The 14,379-nt window shown below is 58.7% G+C and overlaps 1 protein-coding gene and 1 long non-coding RNA gene across 2 annotated transcripts in view; both read right to left on the reverse strand.

Moving 5' to 3' along the window:
- Positions 1-630: 630 nt before the first annotated feature.
- LOC140700633 (uncharacterized) lies at positions 631-2,465 on the reverse strand. The gene is made up of 3 exons (XR_012079097.1): positions 2,253-2,465; positions 1,590-1,754; positions 631-1,161 (listed from the first exon to the last, which is right to left on the reverse strand). It is a non-coding gene; the product is annotated as an uncharacterized lncRNA (long non-coding RNA).
- Positions 2,466-3,605: 1,140 nt separating this feature from the next.
- LOC102540711 (epididymis-specific alpha-mannosidase) overlaps positions 3,606-14,379 on the reverse strand; it is a 35,029-nt gene continuing 24,255 nt past the window's right edge. The window contains exons 12-19 of the mRNA XM_072946520.1: positions 13,932-14,123; positions 12,570-12,822; positions 11,303-11,413; positions 11,033-11,225; positions 8,327-8,464; positions 6,645-6,757; positions 5,007-5,127; positions 3,606-3,815 (exon numbers count right to left, since the gene is read on the reverse strand). Coding sequence (XP_072802621.1) covers positions 3,718-3,815; positions 5,007-5,127; positions 6,645-6,757; positions 8,327-8,464; positions 11,033-11,225; positions 11,303-11,413; positions 12,570-12,822; positions 13,932-14,123 — 1,219 coding nt within the window. The 3' untranslated portion in view covers positions 3,606-3,717. The remainder of the gene's footprint in view (positions 3,816-5,006; positions 5,128-6,644; positions 6,758-8,326; positions 8,465-11,032; positions 11,226-11,302; positions 11,414-12,569; positions 12,823-13,931; positions 14,124-14,379) is intronic.

The raw sequence follows: 14,379 nt of genomic DNA on the forward strand, positions 1-14,379 counted from the left end.
TTCGCTAGCAGCAAGCCCAGGGCCAAAGGCAATCTGTCTAGTCAAGGAATGCCTCCAAGGGCCACAGGGTCGATGGCGATAACACACACGAGCCCATGTACTCATGCAGGTGCTCGTGTGGTTCTCCTCGGGGGGATTTCAGGAGGCTCCTTGGACCCCAACAGAGACTCCCTGGCCAGTCCTGAGAGCTGGTCTTGTCGCCCACCGGGGTGTCCAACAGCATCTGCTGGACAGAAGGGCCCGACTCTAGCCCCACACCCACAGTCAAGGCCCGGCTGGCCGTGGCTTCATCTGTTCCCAGAACCAGCCAATGACATTTATGGCTGCAGCAGGCTGACATGTGGCACTCAGGGAACAGCATCCTGGGCACAGAAGAGGGAGAGCAGTTTGGGCAGACATTTAACAGAAAAATCATCCCAGATCACTGGATAGTTTGCAGTTAATTATTCAGACCCAACAGAAGCCGTGGGTCAGGATGATCACTTCTCCTCAGAGGTGCACACCCTGAGGACTCAGTGCTGGCATCTCAGCCCTGCTACCCTGTGGGGGGCAGGTGACAGTGTTGGATGGTTTTGTGGCAGGTGCAGCTAAAGTGACCCTTGTTCCCATATCAGATTTTATTCCCCTTAACACCCAGCTCCCTCGCTTCCCTGCAGGATTCCAGATGACCATGCGTGAGAGCAGTTTGATAGCCATCCCCCAGGGCTGTTGCTCTGCTCACCCAGAGGTGCCTGAAAGGTGTGCACCATCAGGACCTCGGGTTAGTAGTCACTGGGGGTGGGGCCCTGCCACATCCCAGGACTCAGTGCAGATGAAGCTTCCATTTCTCCCTGGTCACACAGAACCTTATGGCCAGGCTCTGGGGGGCCCTCCTAGGGACAACAGGGCCAGGGTGAGGGGCCGCAGTATCAGAGGTCCCCCTAGGCGCACAGGACCCTTTCCAAGGGATGGTCAGTCCAAGGCCATGGCCCTGGAAGGGGGGTCAGATGAGGCCAGGGGGACCCCCACCTTCCTATCCTCACTCTTCTACTGAAGGAAAGTCACAGAGCCCCTTCGTCCCTGCGGCTGCAGCGCATCTACTGAATGGTGACCAAGGACCAGGCGTGTCCGGGCACGACTCTGCCTGGCGGCCCAGCAGTTTCTCCTCTGTGAAGCTCACACCTGCTGGGAGGGCACAGACAGCACATGGATGGACAGGTAACCCCCCTACATACTGACGAGTGCTGGGAGGGCTTGGAGAAGGAGAAAGCCTGGCTGGGGGTGGTGGGGAGAGGGGAGCAGAGAGGGACTGGTGGGGAGGGCTGACACCCTGCTTAGAGTGGACAGAGGAGGAAGGGACCTTTGGGCAGAGACCTGAATGGAACTAGGGAGGGAGCCGAGCAGCACTGGGGTAGGAGCTTTGCAGGCAGCAGGAATGGCAGGTGCAAAGGCCCTGAGGTGGGGTTGTGGTTGGGGCTTTAGAGGAACCACAAGACTGATGTGGCTGAAGCAGACAAGGAGGGGAGACAGGAGGCTGCGGAGGGGCGGGCAGAGCCCACAGGGAGCAGAGGAAGACTCTGGATTGTCCTCAAGGAGTCAGGAAACCTGACCTCGCACGCTGGTTGCTGGCGGATTGGAGACCCCAGGTGTCAAGCGCTCAGGACAGAGCCCAGCACATCCAGGAACGACAGTGACAGTTCGGTGGGAAGGGCCCTGAACGGAGCTCCTGTTTGCAGGGGACAGTGGAGGTTCTGCTGCTCCTTCGTCACGTGAGGCTTTGAGACAGCAAAGCTGACGATGCCGAGAGCCCTCCGCAGGCCCCCGCTCCCGCCCCAGGGCCTGTCCCGGGAAAGGTTAAACACGGGCCAGAACCCGGCCCAGCCCCTCCCTGGGCTGTTCCCAACACGGCCCGAGGAGGGCCGCCTGGGGGCCCGGAAGTGGCAGCGGGCCGAGAGCGCAGAGGCTTCTCGCGCGCCCCCCGCCCCGCGCCCGGCTGCCGGCCCAGAGCCGGGGCGGCGCGCGCCTCTCGCGCAGGCGCACCGGAGGCCCCGTCTCCGGGCCCGGCGGGCCGAGGCCGAGCGGGGCCCCTCCCTCGGGCCGGGCCGCCCCTCGCGGGCCCCGCGGCCCCGCACGGCCGGCGCGGGGCTGCTCCGAGGGGCGCGTGCCGGCGCCCCCCTGCAGCCCGCACGACCCAGACGCGCCGCGGGCCTGCGAGGCGCCACGCTCCTGCCCTCTGCCGGCTGCCGGCGTCACCCCGAGCGCGGCCCGGTCACCTGCTCCCGGCCGTCGGCGGAACTCCTCTGGGACGGAGTTCGTCCTCGCCGCGAGCGCGGTTGGCCTTTCCGCAGCCACAGCCCGGCCTGCCCGGCGCGGCAGCCGGGCCCCGGGCACCCACGGGCGGCGAAGGCCTCCGCCCCTCCGGCCCGGCTCCCCGCGCCGCGTGTCCCCGGTCGCCCGTGGCCGCTCCCATCTGCACGCCCAGGACCTCCCCTGCCCGCAGCTCCAGAGCAGCTCCCACTGGCCGGGCCAGAGAAGGACTCTGCTGTCCGCTGTCACAGGCCACCCTCTCCCAGGAGGTCAAGCCCTTCCAAGTCTGTCCTTCCCTCAGGACATCCCTCAGCCCTGGGGACCATACGACCTCCTTGCATCTCAGAGTTGACTCTCGCAGAACATTTGCCACTGAGATGTAATCACACACCATAAAACTCATACTTTCCAAGTACACGGTTCAGCGGGTTTTGGTGCATTCACAAAACCGTGCCACCCTCAGCACTATCTAATTCTCCAACAATCACACCACCCCGCAGAGACACCCCAGACCTGCCAGGCATCACACCTGTTCTCTCCTCCCCCGGCCCCCGGGAACTAGGACTCTATTTTCAACCTGCGTGGATTTGCCTCATCAGGACACTTCATGGAGATGGAATGGCACAGCATGTGGCCTTTCGTGTCTGGCTTCCTTCACTTATATAATGTTTGTAGTGGCCTTTGTTCTTTTTATGGCTGAGTAATATTCCACTGTGTAGATATGGCATGTTTTGTGTATTTAGGTATCACTGATGGACACTTGAGTCGTGTCCACCTTTTGGCGATTGTGGATAATGCTGTTACGAATATGCATGAGAGAGTTTCCGGAGGATGTACGTTTCCAGTCCTTTCGACTCACCCCTGACAGTGGAATTACAATTTTCTTGTCATTAATAGTTCTTATAAGCATCTCTTGGTGGCCTAAGCTAGGAGGCCTTCCTGATTGTCAGGTGTCCCCCTGGGGCAGGGGAGGAGTCTGGGGTGGACAGCTCCCTCCCCTGTCCAGTGGGCACAGCCACACCCTTCAGGGGTGTCATCAGCCTGGGATGAGCCTGTGAAGGCCCCCTGCACGCAGCAGGGCCATGGTCATCACTGGTGACCTTGGTGAGACCCGGCGAAGCCTGCAGGCAGATGCATTTTGGTAACCCTGTGAGTATTACCTCTGTCTCTGGGAGAACCTCCTGTCTTTGACTTTGGCGAATGAACAAGGAACGTGAGCCTGTGTGAAGCTCTCACACATGAGTGGAGAGGAGAGGGAGGGCTGGCTCTTGGGGGCAGGGGAAGAAACAGGTCCTCAGTGCAATGTTTATTGAAGAGATCAGAACACCCCAGTTCCATCCATGTCCTGCCGCAGGCCTGCCAGATGGGCAGTGACCCCTCACCGCTCCACGCTGCTTCTCTGCATCCTGAGGCCACACAACTGCCAAGGGCTCACTGCTTTCGAAAGTGAATGAAGAAGGTCCGGATTTCCTTCGGGTGGATAGTGACGGTGGGGCTTCCGGGGGTTGGCGAGGGGTGGCTGGAGCCTCCTAGGGGAGCAGAGGTGGTCTGTCCAGCACCGCCCTTGGAGCCACCTGCTTCCCCAGGTCACCTCCTCCCTGCAGCCCCCTCACAACACCGCCCCTGCCCACATTCTTGCGGCTCCCATGGTGATCAGGGCCGTCGGCTGCCCCCTCCTGACAGGGCTGCACTGCCAGCGGGCTTCTTTCATTTCTGCCCTCTGCAGAGCACCCCGCCACGGGGAAGGCGGATCCAGCTGGTCCTGCCCCACTTGGCCTCATATCCCCTGGGGTGTGGCACTCAATGCCTGAGAGCTTTCTCACTGAGGCCATGGAGGGGACCTGCTGCCCGTTATCTCACTGGGCTCTGCTGAAGTCACATCCTGGGGTTCAGGCTTCACCCTTGGGATGCATCTTAGCCATCCATTCATTCACCTGTGCTTCTATCCATCCATCCATCCATCCATCTATCGTCCCATCCACTCACTCATCATCCACTCATCCATGTATCCAACATACACCTCCCCCCATCATTGCCTCCCTCCCTCGATGACTCCCTCTTTTTTCCATCCTTCCTTCTTTCTGCTCTTTTTCTTCAACACCTATCCATCTTTCCATCCACCCATCTATCCCACATTGACTCAGTGTCTACCTATGTGCCCAGACCATGCTGTGCACAGTACACAGAAGGTGATATGGGTCAGAGCCAACTCAGGAGAAATGGAGAGCAGAGGAGGCACCTGACCCAGCCCTGGACCTCGGGGAGCTCGACTAGAAGCTGGCCAGGATGAAGGGGACAACGCTGTCCAGGCAGAGGGAGCAGCACAGGCACAGACTGGGAGGCAAGAAGCAGCCAGTGGTTTTCAAGGGGTAACTGTCGGGTGTGCAGTGTGAGCTCAGCATGGCAGGTGCCCCCTGGGGATGTGCTGGTGAGTTTGGGGCTCACCCAAGGCACGGGCAGGGGTATGGTCTTGGAGAAACACACACACGCACAGACCACCTGTGTGGACTCCTGGCAGGTGGAGGCTGACCTGAAGCCTTCCTTAACCTAATGTGGTGCGTTCAGGAAGGCTGAGACTCAGAGCAGGAGGGCAGCCTGTTCAAGGTCACACGGGTCTTAAGGAGCAGAGCGGGATCTGAGCCAAGCCTGTCCAGTTCCTGATCCTGGCTGAAGGGCGGGCTGGGAATCCCGGGTGGAGCCTGAACCAGGGGCGCCCAAACCTCTGTGGAGGGGACGATCCTGGGTCCTCCACGTCCAGCGGTGCAGCGTGCTCACGTCCCAGGTCCCGGTGAGCGAGCGCTCCTCCACCGCCAGCACGGAGCCCAGCCCCCGCAGCACGGACTGTGGGACGGGAGCACAGGGAGGGGTGAGCTGCCCGAGGCCCCAGATCTGAGCAGAGAACGAAGCAGAAGCAAGGGCGGGCGCACCGCGGCCCAGGGCGCAGCATCTCCTGCATTTCGTTCCCGAAGCACATCTCCAGGGGCAGGATGGGCAGCCCCATTTTACAGGTGAGGGAACTGAGGCCGGGGAGGAGCGTGCGTCCCCAGGTGCCCAGCTGGATGAGCAGGCCCAGGGGGCGGCAGGCAACTGAACTTCCCCCAACATCGGCCCCTCCTCCCAGCGTTGCTCAGGTGGCGCCCTGCATGGACCCGGGATGGAGCCAGTCCTGGTTTCCATCCCCTCTTCCCCAGTAAGCACCGACCCAGCCCCCCGTGCAGAGGGGAGGGAGGCCGCCATTCTGGCCACTGTAAGGAAAGGACACTCTGCCGACCGGAGGGCTGGGGTTGTCTGCAGGGGCTTCCCTGTGCTGGTGGGAGGAGAAGGCGCGGAGGGCGAGGCTCTGTGTGCTGCTCCCATCCCGCCTTCTGCCTTTACATGTGCTTCTGTGACCAAGTGGTGACAACAGAAGAAATAAAGCCAGTGCACGGATGAAGGCCAGGTGGGAAGATGAAGGTCACCTGGTCCGCAGGTCCGTGATGACAGAGGGAAGGACCCTGGGGAGGAAAGAGGCCGTCCACCCGCCTGCATGGAGGCGAGAGCTGTGAAAGGGGGGCGATGGGAAGGCATCGCAACGGCAGCTCCGGGTGGGCTACTGGGTCCTTCCAGAGTCCGTGGAGGACACAGGTACCAGTGGGGCCAGAGCCACAACACAGAGATTTTCGGAAATTCTCTGTGAGCAGGAGATGAGTAACGAGCCCACAGCCCCACAGAGAAGCAAACTGGGGAGAAAGCAGGCGTCTCCTCACAGCTTCTGAGGAAAGAAGGTGGTCAGTCCGGGCAGCAGGCGCCTCACCTGTTAGTGGGGGTCAGAGGGGAGCGAGGACGGAGGTCGGGGTCCGGGGACACAAATCCACCAGCCTCCTAGGTGTGAGGCCCCTGTGTGCACGTGAGCACCCCAGGGCCTCTCAGCAGCCCTGAAGGCAGAGACTCCGCCCTCCCCATTCAGAGGTGGGGAGTCTTAGGCCCAGAGCCCAGGGGGCCCGCGCTGCTCAGCAGAGTCTCCATGACCCACACCCTGGATTCTGTGACTGATCACCATCTAGGAAGTCTGTGTGAAAATCTACTGTGTTTTCTGATCACATAAGTAACATCTGTGTTGTGTAAAAAGATTTATCACAAGAATAAATGTGAAACAACCAAAATGCAGGCATGTTGTCACAACTGACAGCCCAGAAGACATCAAAGAAGGAGGGGGGCGCCTCCCCCCGTCCCCCGGAGACTGACCCTCCCTCCTTTGTGCCCAGGGGCATCCAAGTCAGGATGGTCGCGCTTGGGTTTGTCTCCCTGTGTGCATCTGCTGGGGGGCAAGAGGCTGATTCAGTGACCTGAGGGCGGGACACAAGGTGGGGGCAGGTTACCTGCAGGTTCACTGTCACAGGCTGAGACAGGACCGGGTGCTCCCCCACCTCATACAGGTGGTGGATCCGCAGCAGGACACGGCGGAGGTCAGCCTTGGCCTTTCGTGGATGGCCTTAGGGACACAGGAAGGTGGCAGTGAGGACCCCTGTCTGTGCCTGGTACTTTACACACTCACCTCAACTTCACATCTTCAACCGCCCTGGGAGGCAGCTGACATGGCCCCCACTTGACAGACAAGGATCTGAGGCTCAGAGAAGGGCAGACACTTGCCCAAGGCCACACAGCTGGTGAGCAACAGAAGGTGGGAGGGAGGATTCCAGCCCAGGTCCAGCTGACTCTAATGCCTCCCACCACCCACACAGGAGCCAATTCTGACGTTTGGAAAGTCTCGGTCCTCATTCAGCTTTGTGGCCATCACTGAGCCCGCCTTCAATCTTCTAGTTCTCTGGAATATTCTCTCTGTTTCGGCCCTCGGGGAGGATGGTGCAGCCAGGCAACCCCGAGGCCAACACAGTGCGAGCACTGTGGCCCACAGAAGCGTTTTCCTGTCTCTGTGACTGAGGAAGCAGGTGGCGTAGCAGCCTGCGAGGGGTCTCTGGAGACCAGGTGAGAAGGGCCTTCCTGCTGAGCCCAGTGGACACGTGGCGTGGGGGTGAAGTGACCTCGTGCCGTGGCAGTACTGTGAGAATTTGGGCTCTTTGTTAATGCAGCACAAGAGGTTCGCGAAGTCTCCTCTCTGTGTTCCTAGTGCTGAGCTTAAGGTTCAAAGCTCCAGAAACACACGGGACTTCAGCTCCCGAGATGCTGATGGTGACGGTGTGGCTGACGGTGGTGGTGATGACGGTCATGATGGTGATGAAGATAGCCTATTTCATACGGGGGTTGTAAGCGACTGAGGATGCAGGGGGCACTTGTGCCATCCCTGCCTGCAAACCTCACCTGGCCCCTCACTCACTGCTCTCTGGAAGGAAGCACTGGTCCAGCCCAGCCCCCTGGTCCTCTTCTATAGTAGAAGCTGCCTCCAGTGCAAGCGTTCTCAGTGGGCTTGGCCTCGCACACAGGTGGGTAGGGAAGGCTCTGTTACTGCAGGGGAGACCCCCTACCCCTCGTCTTATATAACAGGTAGGGGTGGAGATGCTAGTGGTCAGTGTTGGAAAGTCACGTGTCTGCCGGATTGAGCTATGTTCTCCAACACCCACTTTATCCGATACAAAGGCAGTATTCAGCCTTTGTCTCTTAGTTTTCCCTTTTCCCCTAATTTCCACAGACACTTACTTTGGGGTGTGCCAGCCCTGAGTGGGTCTCTGGGAACAGGATAGTGGCTGAGGCACAGTCAGCCCTGCTAGGGAGGTGCTCAGGTGTATAGTGGCAGATCAGGTGCCGCAGGGGCTTCAGCAATGTGATGAATTGGTTCCTGGCAGGTGTTTCTTCCCCCAGGAAGCCCTCCTTGAGGCCCTGCTGGGGGCTTCCCTCTGCACACTGTCACTGCTGTCTGGATGGCATCCAGGTACGCCTTGTCCCAGGCTTCCTGAGCGACCTGCCTCTCTGTGGGCCTCGTTCTCCCCATTAGCAGACAAGAGAACCAGGGTATATAGAGCCTGGACAGCTCTGAGGAGAGCTCCTTTGTCTGGTTGATATGGGGAGAGAGGAGTGAATCTGGACACATGAACACGTGCCTCACCTTTCCGGAGATTCCACAGGTGCTCTGTGTGGTTGGAGCTGTACTTCCAGCCGGGGATGCTGAGGGTCTGCAGGTGGAGACTTGGGGGCAGAGTCACAGCCTCTTGCTGCTGGGGGCCTGGGCCATCCTGGGCAGTCTCTGCAAGGCAGATGGATGACAAGGAGAGGGCTGAGACCAAACTCCTCCTTCTGGCATTCGGAGTTCTCTAAGTCCCCCGTTCCAGCTGGTCTCCCAGCCCTCCCACATGTAGCCCACCCCCCAGTCAGCCTGAAGCATCTGCTGGTGCAAATGCCCCAAACAGCCTTGAATCTCTCGCCCAGTCATTTCAAATTACAGATGGGGAAACTGAGACCCAGAGAGGGGACTGTTTCTTCCAGATCACACAGGAAGTGCACTTGGAGCCCTGTTTCTGTCCAGTGTTGGAAGCCAGCTCCCCTTGTTGGTCATCCATCGGTGTCTCTGCTCAGAAGGACCTCAGCCCCCCTCCTTCCAGGAAACGGTCTGTTCACCTCTGGGCTCCAGCTGGAGCTGCCATCTCCTCACAATACCCGAGGCTACAGTGATTGGTCCAGGCCTGTGTCACGTGATCTCGCCAGGACCAATCATAATCTTTCCCTGGACCTCTGCTCTTGAGACCTTAGTCTGAGTCTCAGTTCTTTTTGGGTGGAGGGGAGACATGTGGCCCCAGAGCTGTTCACAGCCACATCCCAGCTAGGAGGGGGAGGAAGAAGGTCTGCAGACAGAGGGGCCGCCGCGTGAAGGGTCCAGCACCCGAGGCACAATTACATCCTCGCCGTTGCCTTGTTCTGTGGGCCTCAGAATAAAGGCTCCTTGTGGCTCAGTTTTGGTTTCTCTCATGTGTAACCGGAAGAGACCAGAGTGGGTCCTGTGGATGGAGCCGACCACGGGCTTGGAGCTTTTTCACCAGGGCAACATCCCCTCTGTGGGAAAGGCTCTCAGCTGCCACGAAGGAAGCACTGACTGATCCAGGAGCAGCCCCCGACCCTACCGGCCAGTCCCATCCCCTCTCCTGGGAATCTGCACCTGGGACCTGGAGGTGGCCGGGCAGGCAGCTCTTGGCAGTCCTGGGGGAGATGGCCGTGAACACTTGCTCTCGAGAAGCCCAGAGCTGCCCTGTCTCCCACCTGACAGGCCTCTTGTCCAGCTTCTCCTTCGACTCCACGAGCTTCCCCAGGCTCTGCCCCAGTGGCTGTCCTTCGGTTTCTTTACTGCCACACAAGAGAACATCACCTGATAGCCCTCAGAGCTGGTCCCTGACCTCCACTGGGTCTGAGGTCTCCAACTCCACCAGACCTACACACACCAGGCCCTCCCTTCAGCACCGCTCCCTCTCCATCCTGAACCCGGACCTGGGTGAGCCTGTCTCTCCAATGGACAGCCGCCGAGAAACCTTCAGGAGAGGGCCTGGGCCTAATGCATGCACAACTTGCAGCATACAGCAGGCACTCAATCAATGGTGGGAAAATGAGCCACCTACAGCCCACCTGCTCACTAATGCCCTGTAAGGACTGGCTGTAATGAAATAAGGAAAATCTTAAGTCAAATCTTCACCAAAATTTCTGCAAGGGAGAATAGGCTAAACGCAGCTGAAGGATCGCAGGCAAACCTTGGCAGTAGTGCATGTTCAGTCCAAACGAGTGCAATAAAGCAAATACCCCAGTGAAGCCAGTCACGAATGGCTGCGCCAGTTCACACGAAAGTTAGGTTTGCTCTGTACTGCAGGCTATTAAGTGCGCAATAGCGTCATGCCTGTGAAGTCAGCGTAGAAACATGAAATTATAGGATTTTTATTACTTAATATTATTACATCATCGAGCCTTCAGTGAGTTGTAATCTTCTGCAATAACAACATCAAAAATCACTGATCACAGATCACCATACAAATATAACAACAATGAACAAGTTTGAAATACTGAGAAAATTCCCACAACGTGACACAGAGATGTCAACTGAGCAAAGACTGTTGGAAGGATGCTGTCGACAGGCTTGCTCCACACGGGGTTGCCTAATTGATAATTCTAATTTATAAAAAAGGCAGTCTCTTTAAAGCTCAATAAAGAGAAACACATGAAATGAGGCGCTCCTGTAGTGGGAATGGTCGATCCCGTAGTGTATTTAGGTCTTTAAGGTTTTAAGGCTTCTCCATAGCATCGTCTTTAAATCAATCATTGTTTAATGCATTTCACGGTCAATGTTTTTCCATAAAGTTTCCAAACTGGAGGGACTTTATCTACAGAAGTCTCAGCAGAGTCAGTGCATAAACCTTGCAGATCAGAACATGGATAAGAATCGCCCTCACCTGGTGACGGCATACTTAATTTAGGTAAAACCAGTCTTTTAAATGCTGAGCCTCCGGACCTGAAGTAAGAGGTGGACTTGCATCATATTAATAAAGAGAAAGGGACGTCAGTGAGCAAAAGGGAGGCGACGCAGGGAAAAGGTGTGTGGTGGGAGGAGCTGAGTCCCAGCTGTGCGCTGACTAGCATATGACCTTGAATGAGGCGCTGAGCCTCTCTGCACCTCAGTTTGCCCATATTTTAAATGAGGGGCTGGGATCAGAGGTCCCTGAGTCCCTTCCTGCCCCGAAGTAGCCCAGACCCCTGAGGGCACAAGCCCGTCCCCACCCCCGGCCAGCCCGGCTCCCTCTGGGCCGTGACGACACGAGCACTGAGAGGACCCCCTTACCATTCAGCTCTCTCAGCAGCACCACGGGCCTGTGCCGCAGCGCCAGCCCACTCCTCTGGCGCAGGCCGGCGGTGAGTGTGCGGGGTCCCAGCAGCAGCCAGAGCACAGGGCGGACAACGGTGGTGTCGTTCAGTGTGAGGTTGTCCCACAAGGCCCAGTCGAACTTGTTCCAGAGCCGCCGGTGGAGCATGACCTGCAGGGAAGAGCTGTGTGGCAGGCCCCGCCTCGCCCCTGCCGCACCCCCGGGGGTCCGGAGGGGCCTCCTCCTACCTCCACCTGCCCGCTCCTCTGGCTGGAGACGCCGTGGGCCCGCTCCGACAGCAGCACGAGCCGGCTGCCTCTGTCCTGGATGAAGGCCGCCTGGGCCATGGGGTAGTAATTCTGTGGACAGAAACACTGCCAGGCTGGCGGTAGGGGCCAAGGGCCTGGTAGGACACCTGGTCTGGATCACCTCTGGCCCCCGAGCCAGCCCCCCGCACAGGCACGGTGGCTGCTCAGTGTGGTGTTGGTGGCCAGGGTTTGGGGATCTGACGTTTTAGACTGACCGACTTGGATTGAAATTCAGCTCTTCTGCTTCTTGACCGTATGAGATGGGGACTCAGATGCCCAAGCCTCAGTTTCCCGATCTGTAACATGGGGTCAAACCACCCCGCACAACTGCTTCGGGGGGGAATGAAGGGGTGTGTGCCAGTCCAGGCTGAGATCAGCCCTAGGCCGATGGTTGCGAGATAGAAAAGGGCCTGTGTCTGGGCTGGAACAGTGGTCGCAGAGCCCATGCTCTTTGCTCTGTTGGGGCAAGACGTCCTGGGCTGACGGCCTTGGTCTTTCTGGAGCCTCGGCCACAGCGGGTGAGAAGCAGCCAATAGAAATGACAGGGAATGAAACTCAAGGAAGGCAGAGCAGGGAGGGGTCACAACCCCCACACGGGGTCCCCTGGAAGGAGGAGGAGCTAACGCTGATTGAGGCATAAGAGGTGCCCCGCACACCCCTGCGCCTGGACTGTCCCAGCTGACCCCCAGATTTCTGAGGGGAGGTCACTTCCTTTCCCAGAAGAGCACAGAGGCCCAGGGAAGCCAGGTGACCTGCCCTTGGTCACTCTGCTGGATGCAAAGGGTCTGGGAGCTGAACTGATTTCGGAATTCAGGCTGTGTTTGCCATTTCACCAAGCGGCCTGGCAGTGGGTCTACTGAGAGGAGCCAATGAGGGTCCAAGCCCGCTCAGGCCTAGACAGGCATCATCTGCTTATCCCCAGAGTGACCCCCAGTGAGGCACTCATCTGACAGAAGAGGACCCGAGGGGCACACAGGAGGCCTCAGCAACTTCCCTCACACGCGGTGGCACCAGAGCTCGGGCACAGGTCTGAACAAGCCTGGGTCTCACCCACTAACGGCACACGTGGGGCAGCGGAGGTTCAGAGAGATGCTCTAGACTCTGCTGCTGACCGTGGGTGCTCATAGGGGTCCCTCCCGCCGGCTGCAGAAGTGCCATCGGCGCTGCGTCTGCGGGCCCTGTGCCCACGGGGCGCCGCAGGGCCTACCCGGGAGACAGTGTTGTTCGCGTAGTTTCTGTAGGTCCTGCGCTGCATCTGGTAGCCGTTGTTGTCCGAGTAGAGAACCCGCTGAGTGTTGAGATCGGTGCTGGTCCTCAGGATGGCCTCGCGGTTCAGCTCCAAGGGGCCCACCCGGCACTCCTGTTCTATGCGATGGCAGAGCAGCTCCCCGCCAGAGCCCTGAGGCCCGCGGGCCAGCCGGGTGTAGATGGCGTGTGTGTGGTCAGTGTCGTTCACCTGCCTGGAGGGGAAGCAGAGTGGGCGAGTCAAGCTCTGGCAGCTTCTGGACGGCCCTGCCTTTGGACAGGAAGGAAGGGGGCAGGGCACGGCCATTCAAGGAGTAACAGCAACTAACACCAAGAGAGTGGAAGATCCAGCTCCCAGCAGGCCCTGAGGCCCAAGATGGCAGGAGACCTGACTTCCAGGAGACTCGCGCTCACCACACGCCCACTGCAGCACGTTAACATGGTGAATGAGTCTCCCCACCGGCGCCAGGACCCTTCTCAGGCTGACAATAAAAGGTCAGAAAGTGGGTGGTGGCTCAGCTACTGAGAATCCCAGCCTCTTCCCCAAAGTAGTTGGAAAAATCCTCCCATTTGTTAGCATACAAAGTTACTGAGCCCGTAAAACTAGCAGCCCCGCAGCCCAGGGCCGCTCGCGCTCCTGAGCGAGAGGCACGCACTCTGTCTGCGGAGTGTGAGTCCACTTCTGCTTTAAACTGAGCATCCAGCCCCACGCCTCATGGCCTTCCCCTTGCCTTCTGAAATAGCCCGCATTCTGTCCATGGAGTATGTAGCTTTCAGAATAAATCCACCTTCACTGAGCCGTGGCTCACCCTCGAATCTTTCCTGCTTGAAGCCTAGGACCCACACGTGGTGGGGTGTGTCCCATACAGCCAGCTGAAAGCTGCGACGTGGTCATTTTCTCACCCCACATTTTTTCCTGTGTCACCTTCTTTCCTTCCTACCTCATTTCCCTCCCTCCCTCCTTGCTGCAGGCAGCGCAGGGCAGGCAGAGAGCCCGGGTCCCTGACGGTGCTGAGCACCAGCCAACCTGGGTGGCTCATGTCTGTGCTGTTAATGAGAACACCAGACCTGCTCTGGTATGTAAGTCACTGCCACTATGGGTGCTGGTCCCACCTCTGGACTTAGATGCACCAAGATGACACAGCACAGCCAGGTCTGCAGAGATTCGGAGCAGTTCATCACTGCATTAAACTTTCATTGAGGAACGACCGAGTGCCAAGCACAGAACTAGGAGCTGGGCATCTGGAGCAAGGATGGACCCTCATTTCCCCAAGCACCTGCCCAGCCAGCGTCCTCTGCGCACAGCCAGCGGGGCCGTCCTCACCTGTAGAAGAACTGCCGGATCTCGGTCATGAGCCGCCCCTCTACGATCTCCATCCCCACAGCTTCCCACGCTGGCTCTGCGGCACCTTTGGGCATAAACACGTAATTATCTGAAATAAGACCGTCTTCCTCTTCACCGTTCACGTGGTACTCCATGAACTCCTGGGTCACGCGTACTGTGCGGTTACTCTGCCTGCAGAGGCGGGAGAGAGAAACCAGTATGATCGTGGCGGACAATGTCTCTTGGGCATTATCCCTGTGCTGGGAACCACGCTCACAATCCCTGTACGCAGACACCAGCCTCGAATCAGGAGTGAACAAAAATACCCTCCACAGAGCCTAAGGGACAGTTACGAGGACACTCGATGACACACACGCACCTGGTCTGGAGACAAGCCTCTAGACCATTGTCCCCGCCTCCCCGCCTCCCCGCCTCATGCTGTCTGACT

The sequence above is a fragment of the Vicugna pacos genome, chromosome 2 (assembly GCF_048564905.1).
Source record: "Vicugna pacos chromosome 2, VicPac4, whole genome shotgun sequence".
In the NCBI taxonomy this organism is placed as follows: domain Eukaryota; kingdom Metazoa; phylum Chordata; class Mammalia; order Artiodactyla; family Camelidae; genus Vicugna; species Vicugna pacos.